The sequence below is a fragment of the Geotrypetes seraphini genome, chromosome 8 (assembly GCF_902459505.1).
Source record: "Geotrypetes seraphini chromosome 8, aGeoSer1.1, whole genome shotgun sequence".
Lineage (NCBI taxonomy): Eukaryota > Metazoa > Chordata > Amphibia > Gymnophiona > Dermophiidae > Geotrypetes > Geotrypetes seraphini.
The window spans coordinates 193,478,533-193,505,999 of record NC_047091.1 but is presented as its reverse complement, the minus strand read 5'-3'; the positions used below and the strand labels follow the sequence as shown (position 1 = coordinate 193,505,999).

The window sequence follows — 27,467 nt, the reverse complement described above, 5'->3', positions numbered from 1 at the left end:
GAGTATAGCTGTAATTTGTCAAGCCGTTTTTCGTATGGTAGATCCTTGAGTCCCGAGACCATCCGGGTGGCCATTCTTTGCACCGACTCCAGTCTCAGCACATCTTTGCGATAATGCGGCCTCCAGAATTGCACACAGTATTCCAGGTGGGGCCTCACCATGGATCTATACAATGGCATAATGACGTCCGCCTTACGACTGACGAAACCCCTTCGTATGCAGCCCATGATTTGTCTTGCCTTGGACGAAGCCTGCTCCACTTGATTGGCAGACTTCATGTCCTCACTGACGATTACCCCCAAGTCTCGTTCTGCTACCGTTTTTGCTAGGATCTCGCCATTAAGGGTATAAGACTTGCATGGATTCTGGCTGCCCAGGTGCATAACTTTGCATTTTTTGGCATTGAAGTTGAGTTGCCATGTCCTAGACCATCGCTCCAGTAGGAGTAGGTCGTGCATCATGTTGTCGGGCACTGAATCTTCGTCTGTTGTGCATTTGCCCACTACATTACTCAGTTTGGCGTCATCGGCGAATAATGTTATTTTACCTCGTAGCCCTTCTGCCAAGTCTCTTATAAAGATGTTGAATAGGATTGGGCCCAAGACTGAGCCCTGTGGTACTCCACTAATCACCTCCGTCATTTCGGAGGGGGTGCCATTCACCACCACCCTTTGGAGCCTACCTCCAAGCCAGCTCCCAACCCATTTCGTCAATGTGTTACCTAATCCTATAGAACTCATCTTGCTCAGTAACCTGCGGTGCGGTACGCTATCGAATGCTTTGCTAAAGTCCAGGTACACGATGTCCAGGGACTCCCCAATATCCAGCTTCCCCGTCACCCAGTCAAAGAAGCTGATCAGGTTGGATTGGCAGGATCTCCCCTTAGTAAATCCATGTTGTCGGGGATCCCTTAGATTCTCCTCATCCAGGATCTTATCTAATTGGTGTTTGATTAGAGTTTCCATTAGTTTGCTCACTATCGATGTTAGACTCACTGGTCTGTAGTTTGCTGTCTCCATCTTGGAGCCTTTCTTGTGGAGTGGAATGACGTTAGCCGTCCTCCAGTCGAACGGGACGCTGCCTGTACTAAGGGAGAGGTTGAAGAGCGCGGACAGTGGCTCCGCCAAGACATCACTCAGCTCCCTAAGCACCCTGGGGTGCAAGTTGTCCGGCCCCATTGCTTTGTTAACCTTGAGCCTTGACAGCTCACCGTAGACACTGCTGGGCGTAAACTCAAAGTTACTAAACGGGTCAACTGAGCCAACCCTTGTCTGTAGCTGAGGGCCGAGCCCTGGCGCTTCTCGGGTGAAGACTGAGCAGAAGTATTCATTTAATAGTTGGGCTTTTTCCGAATCCTTTTCCACATAGTCTCCGTCTGGTTTCCTAAGACGTACAATGTAGTTGATTTTTGGAGTGATCATCATACGTATTGTAGACAGTCTACCCCACCAGGAGAGATTAAGAGGGGACCATCTGGAAGTACAGGAACGAATAATAGAGAAGATATAGTCAGAGTTGAGTTGTGAAGTGGATTCGAGAGAGGGCCCAAAATACAATCCAAGATATTTGAGCTTAGAAGGGGACCATATGAAACCATATTGGGAGGAATCAGACTGAATATCTATACAGTTTAACGGTAAAAATTCAGATTAATTGATGTTTAATTTGTATCCGGAAATAGCCGAATAGCGATTAATTTGTTCGAGGATAAAGATGATAGATTCCGGATGGACGTATAGAAGAACATCATCGGCATATGCCGAAAGCTTAACTGAAAAATCATTGTATTGAAAGCCAGCAATTCGAGAATCATTCCGTATCGCAGATAAAAGTGGTTCAAGAGCAAGATTGAAGAGTAAGGGAGATAGGGGGCATCCCTGTCTCGTGCCACGGGAAGAAGAGAAGGTTTGGGAAAGGTGTCCGTTGATCATAATTCGTGTCGTCAGATGAGAGTAGAGAACTTTAATCATAGATAAGAAGAGGTCAGGAAATCCATACCAGCGTAAAATGTGAAATAGGAAAGGCCATTCTAGACGATCAAAGGCTTTTTCGGCGTCTAAAGCCATGATTACAAGTCTGTCTGCGTGGGATGTGGAATAATGGATAATGTGAGACAATAGTCGGGTATTATTAGAAGAGTAGCGATTGTTTAGAAAGCCAGATTGGTCCGAAGAGATGAGCAAAGGGAGTACAGTTTGTAGCCGAGAAGCAAGAATCTTAGCGAAAATTTTAGCGTCGACATTGATTAATGAGATGGGACAGTAATTTTTGACCTCTTGAGGGTCCTTGCCCGGTTTAGGAAAAACAATAAGATTAGCTTCTGTAAAAGAGCCTGTGGAAAGGCCCTGACTGCATAAGAAGTGAAAGAAAGGAAGCATATATGGGAGCAGAGTGGGTAGAAAGGCTTTGTAAAACTCAATTGTAAGGCCATCAGGTCCCGGAGATTTGTTCGGAGCCATGGAATTAATGGCATCCGTGATTTCCTGGGAAGTGAAGGAAGAAGAAAGTGAAATAGTATCCGTAGGAGAAAGAGTGGGGTGCGGAAAGGACAAAAATGAATTTAGGTTAGATTCCGAAGAAGTGATTTCTGAAGAATAAAGATCTTGATAGAAATTATGGAAGGCGGTTGAGATGATTGAAGGATCCGTAGTCAGTATTCCTGCGGGGTCCTTAATGGATGATATGGTAGTTTTATCCTGGGATTTTTTCAAGTAATTCGCAAGCAGATGTCCGGGTTTGTTATTCTCTGCGTAGTACGAAGCAGCCTGGATGAAGACAGAATTGGCAGCAGATGAACTCAATAAAGAGTTATATTGGATTCTAAGGTTACGAAGAGTGGTCAGGGCCATAATATTAGCAGTGTCTGAAATATGGGTAGCTTCCGCTTCACGTATGCGAGATTCTAGGTCTCTTAGGGTTTGTTTTCTAGAGGAGTGGAGTCTAGCAGTGAATTGAATTATTGTCCCACGTATGAAAGCTTTGAAGGCGTCCCAGGTGGTGATCCAATTGGACTGGTTGGGGATATTAAAATGAAAAAATTCTTGGATGGCTGCAGTAATACATTCAGAGAATCGGTTTTCAGCGAGGAGTGAGGAATTGAACCGCCATTGCCTACTGCGAGGTGTGAGAGAAAAGTAAGAGCAAGACAGGGTAATAGCAGCATGATCAGAAATTGTAATAGAGTGTATATCTGAGGTGGTGATGTGAGGTAAGATAGAAGAAGAAACTAAAAAATAATCAATCCTGGAGTAAGTCAAGTGTGGCGCCGAAAAGAACGTAAATTGATCACAGGTCGTATGTTGCAATCTCCAAGGATCTGTTAAATGTAGCTGGGAAATAATATCATGTAATGCGTACCAGGATTTTGGTTTCTTGTAGGAGGCATGTGATCTCCTGTCCTTGGTTGGATCTAAAATAAGATTAAAATCACCTCCGATAATAATAGGGGTGTCAGGATCCTGTAAAATATGATTAGCCAGATTATGAAAAAAATCAGGAGAATCTAAATTTGGTGCATATATATTTAGAATGTGCGATTGGATATAGAAAGTTTGGCACTAACCCATCTTCCATAAGTATCATGAGAGCTAGACAAAATAGAGATGTATGGATGATGCTTAATTAGGCTGATTACACCATTCTTTCCATTCAAAGCAGGGGAAAACAATGGCACACAGAAACCTTGTTTAAGAAATTTACTTGAACCAGATTAGAAACATAGAAACATAGAAATAGACGGCAGATAAGGGCCACGGCCCATCTATTCTGCCCATCCCAATGACCCTCCCCTACCTTTCTCTGTGAATAGATCCCACGTGTCTATCCCATTTGGCCTTAAAATCAGGCACGCTGCTGGCCTCAATAACCTGAAGTGGAAGACTATTCCAGCGATCAACCACCCTTTCAGTGAAAAAGAATTTCCTGGTGTCCCCGTGCAGTTTCCCGCCCCTGATTTTCCACAGATGCCCCCTTGTTACCGCGGGACCCTTGAAAAAGAAGATATCTTCTTCCACCTCATAGAAACATAGAAGATGACGGCAGAAAAGGGCTACAGCCCATCAAGTCTGCCCACTCTGCTTACCCACCCCCTGTCTATGCCCTAATGACCCAATTTCCTTATCTTGACCCTCGTAGGGATCCTACATGGGTATCCCATTTATTCTTAAAGTCTGGCACGCTGTCTGCCTCGATCACCTGCACTGGAAGCTTGTTCCAATGATCAACCACTCTCTCTGTGAAGAAATACTTTCTGGTGTCGCCATGAAATTTTCCGCCCCTGAGTTTGAGCGGGTGCCCTCTTGTGGTCGAGGGTCCCTTGAGAAAGAAAATATCATCTTCCACTTCGACACATCCCGTGAGGTACTTAAATGTTTCGATCATGTCTCCCCTCTCCCTACGTTCCTCGAGAGTGTAGAGCTGCAATTTGTTCAGTCTCTCTTCGTACGAGAGACCCTTGAGCCCCGAGATCATCCTGGTGGCCGTCCGTTGAACCGATTCAATTCTGCGCACATCTTTACTGTAATGTGGCCTCCAGAATTGCACACAGTACTCCAGATGAGGTCTCACCATGGCCCTATACAACGGCATTATGACTTCAGGCTTTCGGCTGACGAAACTTCTATTGATACAACCCAATATCTGCCTTGCCTTAGATGAAGCCTTCTCCACTTGATTGGCAGTTTTCATGTCTGCACTGATGATTACTCCTAAATCTCGTTCTGCTGAAGTCCTAGTTAAAGTTTCTCCGTTCAAGAAGTACGTCCTGCATGGATTTCCGCTTCCGAGGTGCATGACCTTACATTTCTTAGCATTGAAGCCTAGCTGCCAGGTTGAGGACCAACTTTCCAATGTAAGCTGGTCCTGCGCCATATAATTCTTTAAACTGCAATCACTTACTATATTACATAGTTTGGCGTCATCGGCGAATAGTGTTATTTTACCTTGAAGCCCTTGAGTCAGATCCCCTATGAATATGTTGAAAAGGAGTGGACCCAGGACCGAGCCCTGCGGCACTCCACTGGTCACCTCCGATGTTTTAGAGAGGGTACCATTAACCACCACCCTCTGAAGTCTGCCACTCAGCCAATCATTGACCCATGCAGTTAGTGTCTCTCCTAACCCCATCGATTCCATCTTGCTTAGCAGCCTGCGGTGTGGGACACTGTCAAAAGCTTTACTGAAGTCCAGGTACACGACGTCCAAAGACTCTCCCAAGTCCAACTTTCTTGTTACCCAGTCAAAGAAGCTGATGAGATTGGATTGGCAGGACCTACCCTTGGTGAATCCGTGCTGACTGGGATCCCGAAGATTCCCTTCATTCAAGATCGTGTCCAATTTGCTTTTAATTAGCGTTTCCATGAGTTTGCACACTATTGATGTGAGACTCACCGGTCTATAATTCGCAGCCTCTGCCCTGCAACCCTTTTTATGCAGAGGAACGACATTAGCTAAGTTCCAGGGGAACTTTCCCCTTACTTAGGGAGAGATTGAATAGCTCAGCCAACGGTTTCGCCAGGACATCGCTCAATTCTCTGAGCACTCTTGGGTGCAAATTGTCTGGTCCCATGGCTTTGTTCACCTTGAGTCTTGCCAGTTCACTGTAAACTTCACCTGGTGTGAACTCAAAATTCTGAAACGGGTCTTCTGTGCTTTGTGTTGCCTTTAACTGCGGACCGTGTCCCGGTGCCTCACAGGTGAAGACTGAGCAGAAGTATTCATTCAGTAGTTCGGCTTTATCAGAATCTGCTTCCACGTAACTTCCGTCCGGTCTTCTAAGGCGTACTATCCCGCCTGTGTTCCTTTTTCTGTCACTAATATACCTGAAGAAGGATTTGTCCCCCTTTTTAATGTTTTTTGCCAGAATTTCTTCCACTCGAAGTTTTGCCTCCCTAACTGCCATTTTGACCGCTGTAGACATGGTCCTATATTCTACTTTTGCCTCTCTTTTCTCCGTGCGCTTGTAGGAGAGAAACGCTTTTTTCTTCTCCTTAATGAGTTGCGAGATCTCCGCGGTGAACCATTGGGGTTTATTGTTTCTTTGTCGTTTATTTACTGATTTTATGAAGCGGCTAGTTGCTTCATGTATGGTTGATTTCAGTGTTAACCACTTAGCTTCTACATCATCGGTCTCCGCTTGGTCCTGCAGCGTCTGATGGACAAAATCTCCCATGCGTGCGAAGTCTGTGCCCCGGAAATTGAGTACCTTTGTTTTCGTGTTTGATCTAGGGAAGCCTTTCCTAAGGTTGAACCATACTATGTTGTGGTCGCTGGAGGCTAGCGTATCTCCTACTGAGGCCTCTGAGACGCTTTCCCTGTTGGTGAGTACCAGGTCGAGGATCGCCTGGGCCCTAGTGGGCTCCGTTACCATTTGTTTGAGACGTGCTCCCTTTATGGAGGTTGAGCCTCCTGCTACCGCTGGTTGTCGCTGAAAATGAGTTCCAGTCTGCATCAGGCATATTGAAGTCCCCTAGCAGTACAGCTTCTCCTCGTAGAGTGATATTCTCTATGTCTTCAATTAATTCTGCGTCCATGTCTTCCAGTTGTCTTGGGGGTCTGTATACCACACCTAGATACAGGCATTTTTCTCTGCCTCTTGCCAGGTTTACCCAGAGGGACTCCTCGATGCGGCCCGTGAGATACTTGAATGTCTCAATCATGTCACCCCTCTCTCTGCGTTCCTCGAGTGAGTACAGCTGCAACTTATCCAGCCGTTCCTCGTACGGGAGATCCTTGAGTCCCGAGACCATCCGGGTGGCCATTCTCTGGACCGACTCCAGTCTCAGCACATCCTTACAGTAATGCGGCCTCCAGAATTGCACACAGTATTCCAGGTGGGGCCTCACCATGGATCTATACAATGGCATAATGACTTCAGGCTTACGGCTGACGAAACTCCTGCGTATGCAACCTATGATTTGCCTTGCCTTGGATGAAGCTTGCTCCACTTGATTGGCAGTCTTCATGTTCTCACTGACGATCACCCCTAAGTCTCGTTCTTTTTTTTTTTTTTTTTAATAAATTTTTATTAATTTTGAAAATATAAAATACAAAAGAAAACACCATCATAACATCATAAAGCACATACAGCCAAAAGTCATAGCTTCTCATCTAAACAAATATCCTTTAGCGAAATACTGCAGACATATCATTCATCATATGGTAAAACAATCCGAATCTCAATACATCCCCTTCCCCCCCCCATCCCACCCCCCTACCCTCCTAATCCAATACTAAGCTCTTGTGGAGTGAGGAAGACCTCCAAGCAACATAACCAGACCATACCATCCTATAAGGCTCCATGCGCATCCGCCGCATGGCAGTCAATTTACACATCAACTGAATCGTATCCAAACGATTAAGCAAGTATTCTCGCTCAGGCACCTTAGCGGAACGCCAACAACCCGCCAAAGCCACCCTTGCTAAAGAGATCACAAAAACAGCCAACCTATGTTCCTGGGAAGAAAACCCAGGAAAAGGCACATTGAGTAAGCAACACTCCATCAACAACAGAATATGCTTCCCTATAACTTGAACCAATATCTGCCCCACCATATTCCAATAATCCCGAACCTCAGGGCAGGACCACCAAATATGCCTGAAAGAACCTACCTGACCACATCCCCTCCAACAGAGATCCGACAGAGTGACCCCAAAAGAAACTAATTTTACTGGTGTCAGATACCAACGATAGTAAAGTTTATACCCATTTTCCAAAAGTAAAGACGTGAGAGGCAAAGAAAAAAGACTCCGATAGCAAAAACCCCATTCCTTATTATCCAAAACTCTTCCAATTTCCCTCTCCCAAATAGACCGATAACTATCCTCCGGATCCTCCCTCAATAATAAAGCCTGATATAAATAAGAAATCCCTCCCCTCCCAATCCCTTTCTGCAAAGCCACTTCCAATTTTGTATCCCCCAAGAGCAAGTCCCAATATGCCTGTTTATATAAAAAGGTGCTCAATTGCGCATACGGTAACACATCAGTGTGCTAAGTCTCGTTCTGCTTCAGTTCTTGTTAGGATCTCTCCATTAAGGGTGTAAGTCTTGCATGGATTTTGGCTGCCCAGGTGCATGACTTTGCATTTTTTGGCATTGAACTTGAGTTGCCAGGACCTAGACCAGCGTTCCTGTAGGAGTAGGTCGTGCATCATGTTGTCGGACATTGAATTTATGTCTGTTGTGCTTTTGCCCACTACATTGCTTAGTTTGGCGTCATCGGCGAATAATGTTATTTTACCTCGCAGCTCTTCTGCCAAGTCTCTTATAAAGATGTTGAATAGGATCGGGCCCAGGACCGAGCCCTGCGGCACTCCACTGATTACCTCCGTCATTTCAGAGGGGGTGCCAGTCACCACTACGCTCTGAAGCCTACCTCCAAGCCAGTTCCCAACCCATTTCGTCAATGTGTCGCCCAATCCTATAGAACTCATCTTGCTCAGCAACCTGCTGTGTGGTACGCTATCGAATGCTTTACTGAAGTCCAGGTATACGATGTCCAGGGACTCCCCAACATCCAGCTTCCTCGTCACCCAGTCAAAGAAGCTGATCAGGCTGGATTGGCAGGATCTCCCCTTAGTAAATCCATGTTGACGGGGATCCCGTAGATTCTCCTCGTTCAGGATCGTATCCAATTGGCGTTTGATTAGAGTTTCCATTAGTTTGCACACTATTGATGTGAGACTCACCGGTCTGTAGTTTGCTGTCTCCATCTTGGAGCCTTTCTTGTTGAGTGGAATGACGTTAGCCGTCTTCCAGTCCAACGGGATGTTACCCGTACTAAGGGAGAGATTGAAGAGCGCGGATAGCGGTTCCGCCAAGACATCACACAACTCCCTGAGCACCCTGGGGTGTAGGTTGTCAGGCCCCATTGCCTTATTAACCTTAAGCTTTGACAGCTCACAGTAGACACCTCTGGGTGTAAACTCGAAATTACTAAACGGGTCACCTGCGTCAACCCTTGTCTGTAGCTGAGGGCCGAGTCCTGGCGCCTCGCGGGTGAAGACTGAGCAGAAGTATTCATTTAACAGTTGGGCTTTTTCTGAGTCCGCTTCTACATAGTCTCCGTCTGGTTTCCTAAGACGTACTATCCCGCCTGAGTTCTTATTTCTGTCACTGATTCATTGAGATGAGTTTCCTGAAGTAGAATAATATCCGATTTAAGATCATCTATATAAGATAATAGTTTACGCTTTTTAATCACATTATTTAGACCTTTGATATTTAAAGATGTTATAGACAATGACATTGAAAGCATAGATATATGATAGGTAACATGACTGATATACCTGTATAAACCAGACAAAATTTGATGTGGGACTTATAAGCTATAAGTATGACTATGCCAAAAAAAGCAGAAGCTGTATGCATCTGAAAAAAAAAGAAAAATCAACAAAAGGATTATAGTAGAGTAGTAAGGGATGTACCCGAAAAGAGAAAGAGCCCACGGAAAAAAAAAACAGCAAGCGAAAAACTGTGGGTAGCCGAGGACGGGACAGATAGCCGAGTGAACAAACAGACTCAGCAACCATTTAAACAGCATATTGCAAAAAGTAGCTCTAGCTGCATGCACAATTACCTAGAGCACAGGTGTCAAAGTCGGTCCTCGAGGGCCAGAATTCAGTCGGGTTTTCAGGATTTCCCCAATGAATCTGCATGAGATCTATTTGCATGCACTGCTTTCAATGCATATTCATTGGGGAAATCCAGAAAACCCGACTGGATTCCGGCCCTCGAGGAGGGACTTTGACACCCCTGACCTAGAGCAAGGAACAGGTTAAAGAGTTCAAGTACTGTGTTTGTAGTGAATTAACTATGCCAACAATGGCTAATCAACAGCAACCATTAAAACTAGTGAGTCAACAGAGTAAAGAGGCACATTCAATGTCAGTCAGCCATGAAAGCCTGTTGTGAAAGTAACAATAGTGAAAGAATTAAAAATGACAGGCAGTGATTGAATAGATAGGAGGATAGTCACATGTTAAAGAATTATTACAGAATACAAACCTATGCATTAGACATTTAATATAAGTTTCTGAAAATTTAAAAGTATAAATTTAAAATTTAAAACTCACTGCACTCCGGTTCTGTATATCAAATCAAATAGCATCCGCACCAATTAGAAGGAAAAAAAAAAAAAAAAGGAGTGAGAAGTTCTAAGGGTTACCTCTTAGGTAGAGAGAGCATGAGGGTCCAATAGCATAATATTAACATCATGCGCTCGGGAGAAGAAATCTCTACCTTGCAGCGATAGGCTCCCTCAAGATCCGCCAGGGACAGAAACACCAGCCATCCGGACATGGGCCAACACGGGCGGCCTTGTTCAATTTTTAATATTATTTTCTGATTCTAGATCCTCTGTGTTCATCCCACGCTTCTTTGAACTCGGTCACAGTTTTACTCTCTACCACCTCTCTCGGGAGCGCATTCCAGGCATCCACCACCCTCTCCATAAAGTAGAATTTCCTAACATTGCCTTTGAATCTACCACCCCTCAACTTCAAATTATGTCCTTTACCATTTTCCTTTCTCTGGAAAAGATTTTGTTCTACGTTAATACCCTTCAAGTATTTGAATGTCTGAATCGTATCTCCCCTGTATACATATTCAGGGCTTCCAGTCTCTCCTCATATGTCTTCTGGCGCAAGCCTCCTATCATTTTTGTCGCCCTCCTCTGGACCGCTTCAAGTCTTCTTATGTCCTTCGCCAGATACTCCAAAACTGAACACAATACTCCAAGTGGGGCCTTACCAATGACCTGTACAGGGGCATCAACACCCTCTTCCTACTACTGGCTAGACCTCTCTTTATACAGCCCAGCATCCTTCTGGCAGCAGCCACTGCCTTGTCACACTGTTTTTTCGCCTTTAGATCTTCGGACACTATCACTGCAAGGTCCCTCTCCCCGTCCGTGCATATCAGCTTCTCACTTCCCAGCATATACGATTCCTTCTGATTATTAATCCCCAAATACATTACTCTGCATTTCTTTGCATTGAATTTTAGTTGCCAGGCATTAGACCATTCCTCTAACTTTTGCAGATCCTTTTTCATATTTTCCACTCCCTCTTCGGTGTTACTCTGTTATAAATCTTGGTAACATTTGCAAAAAGGCACACTTTTTCTTCTAACCCTTCAGCAATGTCACTCACAAACATATTGAACAGGATTGGCCCCAGCATCGAACCCTGAGGGACTCCACTACTCACCTTTCCTTCCTTCGAGCGACTTCCATTAACTACCACCCTCTGGCGTCTGTCTGACAGCCAGTTTCTAACCCAGTTCACCACTTTGGGTCCTAATTTCAGCCCTTCAAGTTTGTTCAACAGCTCCTATGAGGAACTGTATCAAAGGCTTTGCTGAAATCCAAGTAAATTACATCTAGCATATGTCCTCGATCCAGCTCTCTGGTCACCCAATCAAAAAATTCAATCAGGTTCGTTTGGCACGATTTACCTTTTGTAAAGCTATGTTGCCTTGGATCTTGTAACCCATTAGATTCAAGGAAGTACACTATCCTTTCTTTCAGCAGCACTTCCATTATTTTTCCAACAACTGAAGTGTGGCTCACTGGCTTGTAGTTTCCTGCTTCATCCCTGTGACCACTTTTATGAATAGGGACCACATCCGCTCTCCTCCAGTCCCCAGGAATCACTCCCGTCTCCAGAGATTTGTTGAACAAGTCTTTAATAGGACTCGCCAGAACCTCTCTGAGCTCCCTTAGTATCCTGGGATGGATCCCGTCTGGTCCCATCGCTTTGTCCACCTTCAGTTTTTCAAGTTGCTCATAAACACTCTCTTCCGTGAATGGCGCAGAATCCACTACATTTTCTCGTGTAACTTTGCCAGACAATCTCAGTCCTTCTCCAGGATTTTCTTCTGTGAACACAGAACAGAAGTATTTGTTTAGCACATTTGCTTTTTCCTCATAACTCTCCACATATTGATTCCCAGCATCTTTCAGCTTAGCAATTACATTTTTCATCTTCCTCCTTTCACTAATATATCTGAAAAAATTTTTGTCTCCCTTTTTTACATTTTTAGCCATTTGTTCTTCCGCCTGTGCTTTCGCCAGACGTATCTCTCTCTTGGCTTCTTTCAGTTTCACCCTGTAGTCCTTTCTGCTCTCCTCTGATTGGTTTTTTAAATATTTCACGAACGCCAACTCTTTCGCCTTTATTTTCTCAGCCACTAGGTTGGAGAACCATATCGGCTTCCTTTTTCTCTTGTTTTTATTGATTTTCTTCACATAAAGGTCCGTAGCCATTTTTATCGCTCCTTTCAGCTTAGACCACTGTCTTTCCACTTCTCTTATGTCCTCCCATCCTAACAGCTCTTTCTTCAGGTACTCTCCCATTGCATTAAAGTCCGTACGTTTGAAATCTAGGACTTTAAGTATCATGCGGCCGATACAGACAGAATCTTCTATCTGTATGTCTCATCCTGGGACCTTGGCTATAGGAGCTAGCTCTGTGGCTGCTTAATGCCTCCAATATTGGACAAATGTCTTCACTTTGTCCACGCATGGATAAATACACGGATGATGGTTTCAGCACCCCTAATTTTGAACTGTGGGCTGCTATCAATGTTCCCTCTAATTTTTTCCTGGCCCAAGAAAAACATTTTGTGCACAAGTTGCTCTACATGTGAGGCATAACCTATTTTCACAATAAAAAAAAATAATTGTGCACACAATTGCTAGGTATGTGCCCTGCCTTTCTGACCCATGTGTGTGCATTCATGCACTGGCTCCTCTGACCTCTACTGAATTTCATACAAGAATTCTTTGTATTTTTCTTGCTATTGTCTGAATTTAGGTGCGAGTTAGACTGTCAGGGCCAGTTTGCAAGTCCAGTCCTTTGGATAACCAGCCTCTCATTTCCTCTTTCCATGTTGGTAGCTGTAATGCTCACAGACAGTGTCCGGTGGTCCACGACAGTGTTCTTATACATTCATCTAGGTTTTGTGCCACTTTTCTCGGTGTACAGTTTTCTCAGCCTTTACCAGGTTGAATTCAGGGGATCTGCTGACTTCCCAGAAAATCCCAGCTTCTAGAATTTAACTTTGCTCACTGTATCCTGTCTCCAGAAATAGAATGAACTGTCAACAAAGCATTTTTCTTAAACCACATTATAAATATGCATTCAGACTCTAGAATTCAGTGCATAAGTTCCTTTTTTTACCTCTGTTCTTTACTGCAGTTTGTCCAGTTGCCTGCGTTGGTTTGCAGGTCCAGCTCATGGCTGCTCAGCCCTATCATATTCTGCCTCTGAGGGTGCATGGCATTGCTCTGTGGCTTGTGCTTACGTTGCCTGTACCCCTGTCTTTCTCTTCAGTTCTCTTGGGTGGCTCCACTATTGGAGGTAGAGTGAACTGTCCTCTGTGGCTTGGTCATAGCTTCAACTCTAGAATTTGGGCACTCCTCTGAGCCTCGGACATGATCTCATCTCGGAAAGTAGTATTCTCCCACCCCCCCTCTGATTCTCGAGTATAGGTTAATCTCTGGGTATGGAGCACCATCTTTGGCTCTTGAGCTTCGCTCCTTTTCTGAGTGTAGAGCACACTGGACATCTCCAGTGTCTGTCTTGGCACCTCTGCTATTACAGTATACCTAAGATAAAGAAAGATGTGTTTCAGGTATTGGGGGTTTCCCTTTCTTTTTCCTCCTGGGAGAGTCTCATAGCTCCTGCTTCTTACCCTTAGTAGGTTGTATCTGAGTTACTCATGCAAGTGTTTATTGTTCTCTGTTTGCTTGTTAAATGTTGATTGTTCTATTTTCTAATTTTCAGAGCAGAGCAGAATGTGTTTCAGCTGGGGAAGTTCCCCATGCCTCTCCTTCTCTTGTCTTATGTTTCAGTGGAGTTTGATTGCTTTGGTACCAACTGAGGAGAGTGCCGTGCTCTACTGCAGAAGGGGAGGAATTCTCAAGTTCTTAAAGGGATATCCTTCTGCAGTTCATGGGAATCAATAGCTCAAGTATGGACTCCTGTGTATCCTAACACAGAGAGGTAAGAACCTAATCTGTTGTTTGCAAGGAGATATATCGGTTTGGGACAGCGTGAGAAGAGCATTGTGGCATTGACTCAAGGCATTGTTACTTCTCAGCTTCCTTCTTCTGCAGTACTTAAGCATAAATTGGCCTGTAAAAACCCAGAAGCTGATTTGTAGCTTTTTGCCTGTTAAAATCTACAAATTGTAGACTAGAACTAACCACTGCATAACTTCTGCTTCTCAGGTGCAGACCATCGGGAGAAAAAATACCAAATACACCCAGGGTTTGGGGATCGAAGAGGTGATGTTGTTAGTGCCAGGACGTATTTCTATGCCGACGAGGCCAAGTGTGACCAGCACATGGAGATATTTTTGAAGTGCATTGAGGCAACTGGTATGTGTCATGTGGTGAAAGTTTGCAGGTGTTTGCACCACCCCTGGGGAGAAGTAGGCAAATTAGAGGCCTGTAAGGGGTAATTGCTTGTGTTCTGGAGCCCTGTGAGTATATATCAAAGGATGGGAAAATTGCTGAGTAGAGATAATGAAGCGTTGATATGGAGGGGCAAGAGGAAATAGGTACAAGTGAGCTGTAATGCTGTAAATAGCTTAGGTGAGGGCTGATGTGGAGGGACCATCTCTTATCATAGTTATGTGGAAAGGTCCAGAGCAGTGGCTGAACAGAATGGGGCACACAAGTCTTCTGATATTGGGTTTAACCGTCTATGGCCATTCAGTTGAGGATGGGATGGTTTAGATGGGCTAGAGTGAGCTCTGACAGACTCCAGTAGATGGAACCTATGCACACTACTGGGCAGAGCTCTGGGTTTCTGGCCCAGAAATAGCTAATAAAAATAATAATTTAATTTAAATCATTATAGAGTGTATGGACCATTTGGGTCTTTATCTGCCGTCATTTACTATGTAACTATGTAAAACACTGGTAACAGACCCTGGTACAAAAAAATAAACTTAGTGTTGGATAAACACTAGAAACTCCTCTTCCCACTTCTCTGGTTTTGTTTGTGTGCTTGATGCAGTCTTGTCTTCTATGGGCAGTGGCTAAATAACAAATATGTTTGATTCTACCAGACAAGGTACCCGGCATAGTAAATGACTGCAGAATGATCATCCAGTCCCTCTTAACATTTTTTTTTTCAGCCTAGCTTAATCATTCAATTAATGTGTTGGCATCTGTGCCATTACATCCATCTCTGTACTATGTCTAATTTCAGGGTGGGCTTTCCTTGGTCACTATCTGAAAGCCACTGACTTCTGAATTCTTTTCCACGATTGAGTTATAATTGTGTACAAACTTTAGAAGTTTTTGCACATAACCAAGACTGCTGTTAAATGGCGCAGTTGAGGGACTGGTGATTTATCCAAGCTTTCAACTCTCCACACCCTTTCTGCCCATGTCTGGCATTATCCTATATCTTTTCCTTTTAACGGTTTCTTTGAGGTCAAGTGTGACCTCAAAGAACCCCTAATTAGCTAGAAAATAGCCTAAATTTCGATTTCCTTAACTTTAAGACAAAAAGCATGGGCACCCTGCCTTCAAAAAGATATAAACAGGATGGAGTCGGTCCAGAGGAAGGCTACTAAAATGATAGGTGGCCTTCATCATAAGACATATGGGAACAGACTTAAAGATCTCTATACTTTGGACGAAAGGTGGGAGAAGGGAGATATGATAGACAAACTAACACCGCAGGACTCATCCCAATTCTCTAAAGCAACTCACTCTACTCTTCAATTCCTCTGGAAATGGCCAGATAACTTCTTTTGTAATCCGCCTTGAACCGCAAGGTATTGGCAGAATAGAAATCACTAATGTAATGTTTAATAAGCGAATCTCTTTCAATTGAAAGGAAGCTATATTAATACCTTGCCAAGCCTTATTAAGGGCACATTTGGACAGAGCATCTACCACAGTGATGTGAGAGTTATGGAACCTGCCTTGATGTGTCAGACACTTTGGTAGTTGGAGTAAAGATCGAGTCTTTTATTTTCAGAAGTCGAGGTCAAGGAGTTATACATACCATATTTTTTGCTCCATAAGACGCACTCCCCCCCCCCCCAAAAAAAAAAAAGTGTGTGGAAAAAAGGGTGCGTCCTATGGAGTGAATACCCAACCCCCCTCCCCCGCCCATTACCTTATTTAGATCGGCACCCGCCGCTGCAGCTACTGGTGGCTCGCTACAAGTAGAGAAAGGGAAGAGCCAGGCAGGTGCAGTGATTGCACACTGCTGGCCCAGAAGCCTTATCCCCAAAGTCAATTCTGACGTTGGACAGAAGGTCCAGGCCAGCCAATGGCTGGCCCGGACCTTCTCTCCGATGTCAGAATTGACATCGGGGATAAGGCTTCTGGACCAGCGCTTTGCAATCGCTGCACCCGCCTGGCCCTTCCCAGGAATTGGTTTTGTTCGGGGGTGAAAAGCCGCTGTAGGGGGTGAAGCGCTGCTGGGTCCTGCTCATCTCTCGCTCTCGGCCACTCTCGGTGCCGCACTTTAAGAGTTCAGCCCGCTGCTTTAGCCAGGAGTCCTGTCTGCTCCCAGTTGCTGCTGCTTCATGGACGTGTTCTCACAGCAGCAGCAGCAGGAGGCAATTTAAACCAGTGGGCGGGCAGGCTTGGGAGGGGACCGGAATAGGACAGGCTGGAAGGCAGTGAGGGGAACATAGGAAGGGTGGAAGGGTCAATTATTGGGCCTGAGTTGGCAGGGGGAAGAGGACAAAGGCAGTGAGGGGAACATAGGAGGGAGGGAAGAAGGGACAATTGTTGGGCCTGAGGAAAGAAATAAAGGAAAGAAACAGACAAAGTAGGAAAAATGATTTTATTTTCAATTTAGTGATCAAAATGTGTCAGTTTGGAGAATTTATATCTGCTGTCTATATTTGGCCTATATTTGTCTATTTTTCTATAGTTGTTACTGAGGTAACATTTCATATTTTAAAGTCATCTGCTTTGACATCTATGCCCCGTCCCAGCCTACCACTAGACCACCAGAGGAGGTACAGGGTGCAGAGCCTGGCAGGGAGAAATTGGTTTCGAATATGTTTTTTTTCTTGTCTTCCTCTAAATCTAGGGTGCGTCTTATAGTCAGGTGTGTCTTGTGGAGCGAAAAATATGGTGTGTGTGTGTGTTTTTTTTACTGTAGGTACTAGGACTCCTTTTGATCTTGTTTTCCCTTGGTTTTATGATCTTTCTTTCATCAAAAGATCATTAGGCCAAGGAAATTGTTTACAGACTAAACTTCAATCTTTGAGCTCTATGGAAATGCAAAAGCTTCTCTTCTCGCTGCTCATGCATTATAGTTTTCAAACTACAGCAGCATGTCTCTACTTTTCCAGACATTTTGTGTGTTTTAAAGACCATATGACCTCCCAGTCTGCCATCCATACTAACTGCCGAGATCTATAAACCTTTCTTTCCCCTCAGATTCTATGCTTTTCCCATTCTTCTTTGAATTTTGATGACTCTTATCTCCACCAAGAGGCTGCTTCATGCATCCACCATCTTGTCATAATAAAGTATTCCTTAGATTACTACTTAAGTCGTCTTCTTTCACCTTCATCCTTTTCCCCCTCGGCCCTTTGCTGCTTTTCAGTTTAGAGGCTCTCCTCCTTTGCATTTTTACATGAAGGTATTTAAATGTTTCCCCCTCTTTCACCTTTCTTCCCAGAGTACTCATATTGAGATATTTGTCTTTTCCTTTAAGCTTGGTCAAAAACCACTGGCCATTGTAATGTCCAACCTTTGGATAGACTCCATCCTGTTTATATCCTCCTGAAGGTGTAATCTCTAGAATTGTACACAGTAGGCCAGGTGAGTTTGTTCCTCCAAATAGTCAATAGTTGGATTTGATGGCAGAAAGCATTAAGACCACAACTTAAGAGTGGAGATATGTTGACAATGATTGATCGCCACAGGAGTAGTGCCAGCTGTAACAAATTGATATGGTTCTTAACCTGATGGTTGAGACACCATTCATTGCTGATGGTAAGCAATGCCTCTGCTGGGTCAGACCTGAGGTCCATCGTGCCCAGCAGTCCGCTCACGCAGCGGCCCAACAGGTCCAGGACCTGTGCAGTAATCCTCTATCTATACCCCTCTATCCCCTTTTCCAGCAGGAAATTGTCCAATCCTTTCTTGAACCCCAGTACCATACTCTGCCCTATTACGCTCTCTGGAAGCGCATTCCAGGTGTCCACCACACGTTGGGTAAAGAAGAACTTCTTAGCATTCGTATTGAATCTGTCCCCTTTCAACTTTTCTGAATGCCCTCTTGTTCTTTTATTATTCAAAAGTTTGAAGAATATGTCCCTCTCTACTCTCTCTATGCCCTTCATGATCTTGTAAATCTCTATCATATCTCCTCTAAGTCTCCTGGGAAAAGAGACCCAGTTTCTCCAATCTCTCAGCGTATGAAAGGTTTTCCATCCCCTTTATCAGATGCATTGCTCTCCTCTGAACCCTCTCGAGTAACGCCATGTCCTTCTTCAGGTGCAGCGACCAATATTGGATGCAGTACTCCAGATGTGGACGCACCATCGCCCGATACAATGGCAGGATTACTTTTTTCGTTCTGGTTGTAATACCCTTCTTGTTATGCCTAGCATTCTGTTTGTCTTCTTAGCGGCCACTGCGCACTGTGCCGTCGGCTTCATTGTCATGTCCACCATTACCCCCAAGTCCCTTTCTTGGGTACTCTCATTCAATAATATCCCTCCCATCGTATAGCTGTACCTCGGGTTTCTGCTTCCCACATGTAATACTTTACATTTCTCAACGTTGAACTTCATCTGCCATCTCATCGCCCATTCTCCTAGTTTATTCAAGTCCCTTTGCAATTCTTCGCAGTCCTCTTTAGTCCGAGCTCCACTAAATAGTTTGGTGTCGTCTGCAAATTTTATTATCTCACACTTCGTCCCTGTTTCTAGATCATTTATGAATATATTAAATAGCGGCTCGAGCACCGAGCCCTGCGGGACCCCACTCATGACCCTCCTCCAGTTTGAGTAGTGGCCCTTCACTCCTACCCTCTGTTTCCTACCCGCCAACCAGTTTCTGATCGATCTATGTATGTCTCCTTCCACCCCATGGTTCTTCAGTTTCCGGAGTAGGCGTTCATGAGGCACCTTGTCAAAGGCTTTTTGGAAATCTAGATATATGATGTGTATGGGGTCTCCTTTGTCCATTTGTTTGTTAATTCCTTCGAAGTGCAATAAGTTCATTAGGCACGATCTCCCCTTGCAGAAACCATGTTGGCTGGTTATCAGAAGTTCGTTTCTTTCAAAATGTTCATCGATGTTTTCTTTTATCAGTGCTTCTGCCATTTTTCCCGGAACTGAGGTCAGACTCACCGGTCTGTAGTTTCCCAGGTCACCTCTTGATCCCTTTTTAAAGATGGGTGTAACGTTGGCTATCTTTCAGTCCTCCGGGATCACGCCTGTTTTCAGGGATAGATTACAAATTTGCTGCAGTATTTCCGCTATCTCCTCCTTTAATTCCTTCAGAACCCTTGGATGGATTCCGTCTGGACCCGGGGATTTGTCAGTTTTTAGTTTTTCTATCTGCTTGCGTACATCTTCAAGGCTCATTTCCATGGATGTTAATCTTTCTGCTTGATTTCCATTGAAGAATTGCTCAGGTTCCGGTATATTGGATGTGTCTCCGTTTGTAAATACAGACGAAAAGAACATGTTAAGTCTTTCTGCCACTTCTTTCTCCTCCTTCACCACTCCATTCCTGTCTCCATCGTCCAGCGGTCCTACCTCCTCCTTAGCCGGTTGCTTCCCTTTAACATATCTAAAGAACGGTTTGAAATTTTGTGCTTCCCTGGCTAGCCTCTCTTCATACTCTCTTTTGGCTTTTCGAACCACTCGGTGACATTCTTTTTGATACTTCCTGTGCTCTTTCCAGTTCCCCTTAGTTTTGTCCTTTTTCCCATGGGCCCACAATGGTGGAATTCTCTCCCTCAATATATTACAATTGAAAGAGACTTACATTCTTTTAAAAAATCTTTGAAAACACATCTTTTTAAAGATGCTTTTAATTCTTAATATTATTTAATCTTTTCTTAGCATTTTAACTTTTAATCTTACCCTTTCCCTTAAGTTTTTTTTCCCTACTTGTTTTCCTAACTAAGACAGATGTAATCTTTTCCCTATCTTTCCCTCCACCTCAAGTTTGTCTTGTCTTAAACTTATGTTATTGAGTTTTAATTTTGTATCTTTATAGTTTGTTTTATTTTGTACATCGCTTTGTAAACAGATTTAGCGATAAATCAAATATTAATAAACCTTGAACCTTGAACCTTTCCATTTCCTGAATGAATTTTTCTTATTGCCTATCGCTTCCTTCACTATTTTAGTTATCCACACCGGGTCTTTTGTTCGACTCTTTTTGCACCCCTTTCTGAATCTGGGGATATACAGATTTTGCGCCTCGCTCACCGTGTTCTTGAGAAAAGACCAGGCATGTTCTACTGTTTGCCATTTTTTTGGAAGTGTTCCTTAATTTCTTCCTTACCATTTCTCCCATTGCTTCGTAGTTTCCTTTCCTGAAGTTGAAAGTTGTCGCTATGGTTCTCTTTCCTTTCGGTATTCCTACCTCAACCTTGAACTTGATCATGTTATGATCGCTGTTTCCTAACAATCCCACTACCTCTACTTCCTTTTGAAGACCTTAGGCCTTTACAGGCAGACCACTCAACTCTCTTTATGCTGATACAAATAATATGAATTTTAATAATCAAATAGTAATAGCTTACAGGTACAAATCACAAAGCATACAGAGTGATAGAGCATACACCAGGCTGGCCAGGCTGATAGAGAACCTCCGATGAATTCTGAAACTATGGTTCAGGGAGCTTTCTTTTATATGATTCTGGCAGCTCTGGCCCACTTTGGTGCATGTTACATTTCACACTTTCATTGGTTAATCATATTCATTATTTCATATATTAAGCTATGGATTAGTTAATATAATTGAGTGATTCTGTGTCAGCCTTTTTCCATCTAATTCTACCCTCCTTTCTCCATAAGTGTTCTCTTAATATATCAAGAACCTCCCTCGAGCACCTGGGCCTAACGGTTTTCCTGCTCTGTGGTTAGCCTTCTTGTATACTTCTGTCTGTGGTTCGTCTTTCCTCTGGTGAAACTTTCATAAAGTTATCATGTTGCTTATTTTTTTCATCAGAATTGTTTTCTCTCTAACTACGCTCTCTGTTTGCCTTACTTCTAAGAAAAAACACAAGTGTGTTTCAGAGTTGACAATTTCTAGTCAGAGAGCCCATTTGCTTTTTCAGCAACCATTTTAGGTCTTAGCTGTACTGGCCTTGCTTTGGCTTGCTACTGCTGTGACAGGGAAATTCTTGGGGGTCTTCACCTGAGCTTTATAGGACTTTCCCTCCCCCTCCTCATCCCCCTGTTTGAAGATTACGAAATCTTCAACTCCAAGGTCAAGGTGTGGTTGAAGGTCATGTAGGTTCTTGGTCACGTAGCACAGGCATAAGGCCTTGGTACTCAATAAGTAGGATGGATTAAGAGGACAAATAAACTAACCCAGTCCAAACTAAACTATAATGGCATGTGTCACAGTATAACTCAGCAATTCTATAGGCTATATATGCAACTATTAGTAGAAAAGAATAATGTTGATAGAGTATTAATATACCATTTGTCTAAACAAAGAAGGTGCTATACCAATGACTCTTAATGATTTGTCATATCCTGATCCATATAGCTAATATTGTAGGTGTAGGGAGTCTCTATTTCAACTTTTGAGATAGTTCGGGCAACTAAGCATCTGCGGGGGTTCATAATCTGATATTCAGGATGTGGATCAAGTGACAGTAAATATGGGAGGCTAACATTTTAATATACCTTTCTTTTATGGCTTCATCCTGTCATGATCATACTATATCCAAAAGGGATGAAGGAATAAATTAACCAGTTAGACTATTTCCATGCCCCTCCAAAATAGCTGGGATCAGTGCAAACTCGACTGGGTCCAGACACCATCAAGTTACGCTCAAGGCCAGGGTGGACTTCCAGGTAACCGCATCAATTTTTCCTAAGTCATCATCCTTCAGCGGGGCTCGTTACTTCTTCACTGCACTTCCTCTCAACTTAGGAGCAAGAAAGGGAATGGAAAGAATCTAACTGAAATGAAAAACCAGCTAGGGAGTGATTGTGGGAGTCAAATCAGGATGAAAATGCATAAAAGTCACAATCAAGTGAAGCACATGAACCTTGCAATAGGGCTTTTAGAAATAATTACCAACATGCAAATATATATATATATATATATACTAATACTGCATGAGTCCATTAAAGAGTTAAAGTGTAAATCAATAAGGCCATAATTAAAGCTGTAGAAGTCCAAGGTAACGAAAGTCATCCCGTTCTTAGTGGCAGTAGTCAAGAAGTCTTCGCTGGTAAGTCTTTAGGGTTTCTTAGGCGCTTATCAGATTCCTTCTCGGGTAGCAGGTTCTTTCGCTGGGGCTCATCCATGTCAGGATGCCATACGGATGAAGATTCTCAGCAATGATGTTTCAAATAGTATTAGTCCATGATCGTGCAAATAAGTCATTAACAGACATCAAAAGGCGCAAACACGGATTTTCCATGTAGCAGTCAGCTTCCCTTGGTATGGCAATTGTCTTTGTGAAGTGATCCGCAATTAATAAGGCAGAAATATCTGTACTGTGTATATCATTTAATTTGTTTCCAACTATACCTGGGTAATATTACTAACAGGATAGGTACAGCATTAAAGGATGAAATATAAAAGAAACCAAAAACTTAACTGCTTTCATTTAAATAGCCTAAGGTCTAATATTTGGATAGGCTGAATTATATTTTTCAGCCTACAGGAATTAGTCAAAGGAAATCAACCCCAATAAAAGGATGGACATATGGATGTAATAGGACAGAATACATTAAGAGGATTCAAAGAGGAATTGGATAAGTTCCTGAAGGATACGGGGAATGAGGGATATAGATAGAGACAGAGGTAGGATGATGAAAGGGTATTGAAAGGATTTAGACAAAGGATCACTTACAGGTCATGGACCTGATGGGCCGCCGTGTGAGCGGACTATTGGGCGCGATGGACTCCTGGTCTGACCCAGCAGAGGCAACTTCTTATATTAACACATATGTTATATTGTAACTTTGCTGAAACAAAAAAAAAAAAATGATACAACCTAAAAATTAAAACAAAATAGGATCTATGTGGGAAATGTCCTTCCCATGAAATTCTATCAAATCATGGGTACAGTCTCATTTGGCTCATAATATATTTTGCTAAGGAAACAAACAAAGTAATACATATTGTTTAGACCAGGGGTCTGCAACCTTTAAGACATAAAGAGCCACTTGGACCCGTTTTCGAAAAGAAAAAAAAACTTGGAGCCGCAAAACCATTATAAAACAAATCTAACACTGCATATATTGTTTCTTATCTTAATGCTATATACAGGATCATTAAATTGAAAATAAAATCATTTTTCCTACCTTTGCTATTTGGTGATTTCATGAGTCTCTGGTTGCACTTTCTTCTTCTGACTGTGCATCCAATCTTTCTTCCTTTCTTTCAGCCTCCTGTATGTTTCCTCTCTTCCAGACCTCATTCTCTCCCCCAACTTTTTTTTTCTGTCTCCCTGTTCCCCCTTCTTTCTGTCTCCGTGCCGTCCCCCAAGCCACTCGGTTTGCTGCCACTGCAATCGGGGAACAACCCCCAAGCCACCGCCGTCCCAAGCTTTCCCTGCAGAAGTGTTGCGCTGACCAGCATTCCGCTCCTTGACGTCAATTCTGACGTAGGAGAGGAAGTTCCGGGCCAACAAGGCATTTCTCCTCATTCCATCCAGCCTGAGCCCCATCTCTCCTTGATCCAGCATTTCCCTTCTGTGTCTGTTAGAATTACCATTCCACCTATTTTCCAGCATCACCCTTCTTTGTGTCCATCTCACCTATATCCCTATCTCACCACTTTTTCAGAATCTTCATTTGTCTCTGTCCTTATCTTTACGCCATGTTCACCATTTGCCCTTTCAATGTCTTTATCTCCCCCCACACACTTTTTCAGCATTACTTCTATGTCTCTTTTTCACCTCCTCTTCATGTCCCCTCTGTATCTCTATCCTTATTCAGTAGGTCCTGCTTACCCTTTCTCTTCTTTGTATCACTATCTCCATTTTCAGCTTTCCCCCCTTTTCCTTTGTTACTGCACCCTGTAGCTAGAATCTTTCCACCCTCCCTCCACTCCGGCCCAGCCCAGTATGAAATATTTCCTTTTGTTTCCCTCCCCTCTCTCTTTCTCTCTCTCTTCTCCTCCCTCACCCACGAGTCCTGCATCTGGCCCTCTCCCTTCTACCTGCACCTGGCAACACCCCCCTGCTCCGCGGCTCTCTTCAGCAACTCGTCAGCAGCAGTGATCAAGACAAGCTGCCGACATCGAGGCCTTCCCTCTACGAGTCCCGCCTTTGTGGAAAAAGGAAGTTGAAACAAGCGGGACTCGCAGAGGGTAGGCCCCGACGTCAGAAGCTTGTGTCGATCGCTGCTGCTGAGTTGCCGAAGAGAGCCGCGGAGCAGGGGATGTGGCCGGAAGCAGGTAGAAGGGAGAGGGAGATAGGAAGGCTGTAGATCTCCGGAGCATGACACCGACCCCCGGCCAGGATGATTTCTTTTTCAGGCGTGCACCTTACAAGTCCAGCGTCGCGGCGGGAAATAGCCATGCTGAGCAGTGAGCTCAGCACTACACAGATGAAAGCCTTGCTTGCTGATTGGTCCGGCAGCACGGCGGGGCGGGGCCGCCGGACCAATCAGCAAGCAAGGCTTTCATCTGTGTATGTGCTGAGCTCACTGCTCAGCATGGCTATTTCCCGCCGCGACGCCGGACTTGTAAGCTGCATGCCTGCGTGACACACTACCGGAGCCGCAGCAAAGGTGGAAAAGAGCCGCAGGTTGCCGACCCCCGGTTTAGACACATGATTTTCCTAACAAGCAGTGAACAGCCTATAACGGGTTAACAGTATAGTGTATCTCTCTGTTGAAACACTCAAAGCATTTCTATTTGTGACCGGGGAGATGAAAAAGCAGAAATTAGTTGCTTTCGCTTTGGTAACTTCGGTATGTGGTAAATTTGAAAAAAAAAAAAAAAAAAAAGACTTTCACTAACATTCTGAATTTCAATCAATAAAACTGGACTTTTTTTCAGCAACTTATTAGAAAAGTTCTTAAGCAAAGTTAGAAATGGTTTTCAAATAAAGCTAAACACTGATCACATTGTGTTAGAAACCAGGAAGTATTAGAAACCAGAACGTAACACTGTATGCATCAGATAAATAATAAAATAAAAAAAGGGGAAGTAGCATTTCTTTTTGCCTGTCACACCCTTAGAACGCCTCATGACTTTGCAGGTCCCCTTAACCCATTTAGGATTAGATCCAGAGTGGCATTTTCTCTCGTTGGTTCTCTAACAAGCTGCTCCATGAAACAATCTTGTATAGCCTCCAGGAATTCTGTCTCCCTAGCGCATTTTTAACTTCCAAGACTCCAGTCTATTCCGGGGTAGTTGAAGACTCCCATAATTACCGTGTTACCGCTTTTGCATTCTCGCTTCATCTCGGCATCCATTTCTTCATCGATATCTCCGGTTTGCCCAGGTGGACGATAGTATAGGTCTATCTTTATTTCATGCCCTTTCCTTCCCGGTATTTTAACCCATAGCGATTCCAGCTTGTTGGTCGTCTGTGCTGTGTCCATTTTTGTCGATTGTATGCTTTCTTTTATGTATAGGTAGAAAGGAGGGTGGGCCCCAGTGAAATGAGCACATGTGCGTGACCAGTTGTACTTGATATTTGACTGAAAAGCGTTTAATCAAATATCATAATAAACTTGAAACTTGAACTTGACTATTCATTTGCATTTTTACACAGATAGGAAAAGGGGGTAATGTCTGGAAAGCAATACTGTATGTACTATTGCTCGAAGTATGGGAAACAAGATTCTGGATCTAGGTGCTGTGATGGAAGATAGAAACATAGAATATGATGGCAGAAAAGGACCGACGGCCCAACAAGTCTGCCTACTCAAGAACCCTCCCTCCCAAATAGCCCGCCTACTCAAGAACCCTTCTTCCCTGGAGTATCTATCGTATGAGCATAATTCTGTAGTACTCCCACCTGTTTGTCCCAGCAATTCTTGAAGTCGAGCACGCTACTAGCCTCGACCACCTGGCGGGGAAGATCATTCCATTGATCAATCACCCATTCGGTGAAGAAGTATTTCCTGGTGTCACCATGAAATCTTCCTCCCTTAAGTTTTAGTGGATGCCCTATTGTCGCCATGGGACCCTTTAGAAAAAAGATTTCCTCCTCCACTTTGATGTGACCCATGATGTATTTAAATGTTTCTATCATGTACCCCTTTCTCTGCGCTCCTCGAGAGAATATAGGCGCAGTCTGATCAGGCGTTCTTCATACGGGATGTCTTTAAATCCTGAGATCATCCTAGTGGCCATTCTCTGTATCGACTCCATTCTCTTCACATCCTTTTGATAATGTGGCCTCCAAAATTGGACACAGTACTCCAGGTGAGGTCTCGCCAAGGATCTGTACAACGGTAATATGACTTTTGGCTTTCGGCTGATAAAGCTCCTTCTGATGCAACCCAGCATTTGTCTGGCCTTTGCTGAAGCTTTCTCCACCTGATTAGCAGCCTTCATATCTTCCTGGATGAGAACTTCCAAGTCCTTTTCTGCAGTAGTTCTTGTTAAGTTTTCACCGTTCAAGGTGTATGTTTTGCACGGATTTCCGCTCCCAAGGTGCATTACTTTACATTTCTTGGCATTAAAGTTTAGTTGCCAAGTACTGGACCATTTTTCCAGTACAAGCAGGTCTTGTTCCATAGTTTTGGCCTGGTTGCGCTGTCTGGTTCTGATGCCCTGCCCACAACAGAGAACCATGACTGGAATGTAGTTATACCAGGCTATAATCTGTTCAGGAAAGACAGGGTAGGAAGAAAAGGAAGGGGAATAGCGTTATATGTTAAAGATCATATTAAATCAGCGCGTGGAGGCAGCGAGGGCGGGCAGCGGCTGAGGTAGCAGGAGAGCCAAAGGGAGAAGAGAGGAGGCGTTTTTCCTTTTTTTTCAGGTCGGAGGAGGAGGCAGGGGCTAGCGACAGCGCGGAACGGGTGGCGAGAGGTAGCTCCGCCCATCCGTGCCGCGTCACAGCAGCGTCGGTGCCTGGACTCCCCCCCTTAAAAGGAGGGGCCAGCGGCGCTAAGGCTCATCAGCGCGTGGAGGCAGCGAGGGCGGGCAGCGAGTAGCAGGAGAGCCAAAGGGAGAAGAGAGGAGGCGTTTTTCCTTTTTTTTCAGGTCGGAGGAGGAGGCAGGGGCTAGCGACAGCGCGGAACGGGTGGCGAGAGGTAGCTCCGCCCACCCGTGCCGCGTCACAGCAGCGTCGGTGCCTG

The 27,467-nt window shown here is 44.1% G+C and overlaps 1 protein-coding gene across 2 annotated transcripts in view; it reads left to right on the top strand.

Annotated features, from left to right (window-relative positions):
• The window catches only part of LOC117364804 (proline dehydrogenase 1, mitochondrial-like), a 157,187-nt gene that overhangs the window by 35,499 nt on the left and 94,221 nt on the right, over nt 1–27,467 (top strand). For both annotated transcript variants that reach the window (XM_033954437.1, XM_033954436.1), the window contains exon 4: nt 14,233–14,382. In XM_033954437.1, the coding sequence (XP_033810328.1) occupies nt 14,233–14,382 (150 nt within the window). The remainder of the gene's footprint in view (nt 1–14,232; nt 14,383–27,467) is intronic.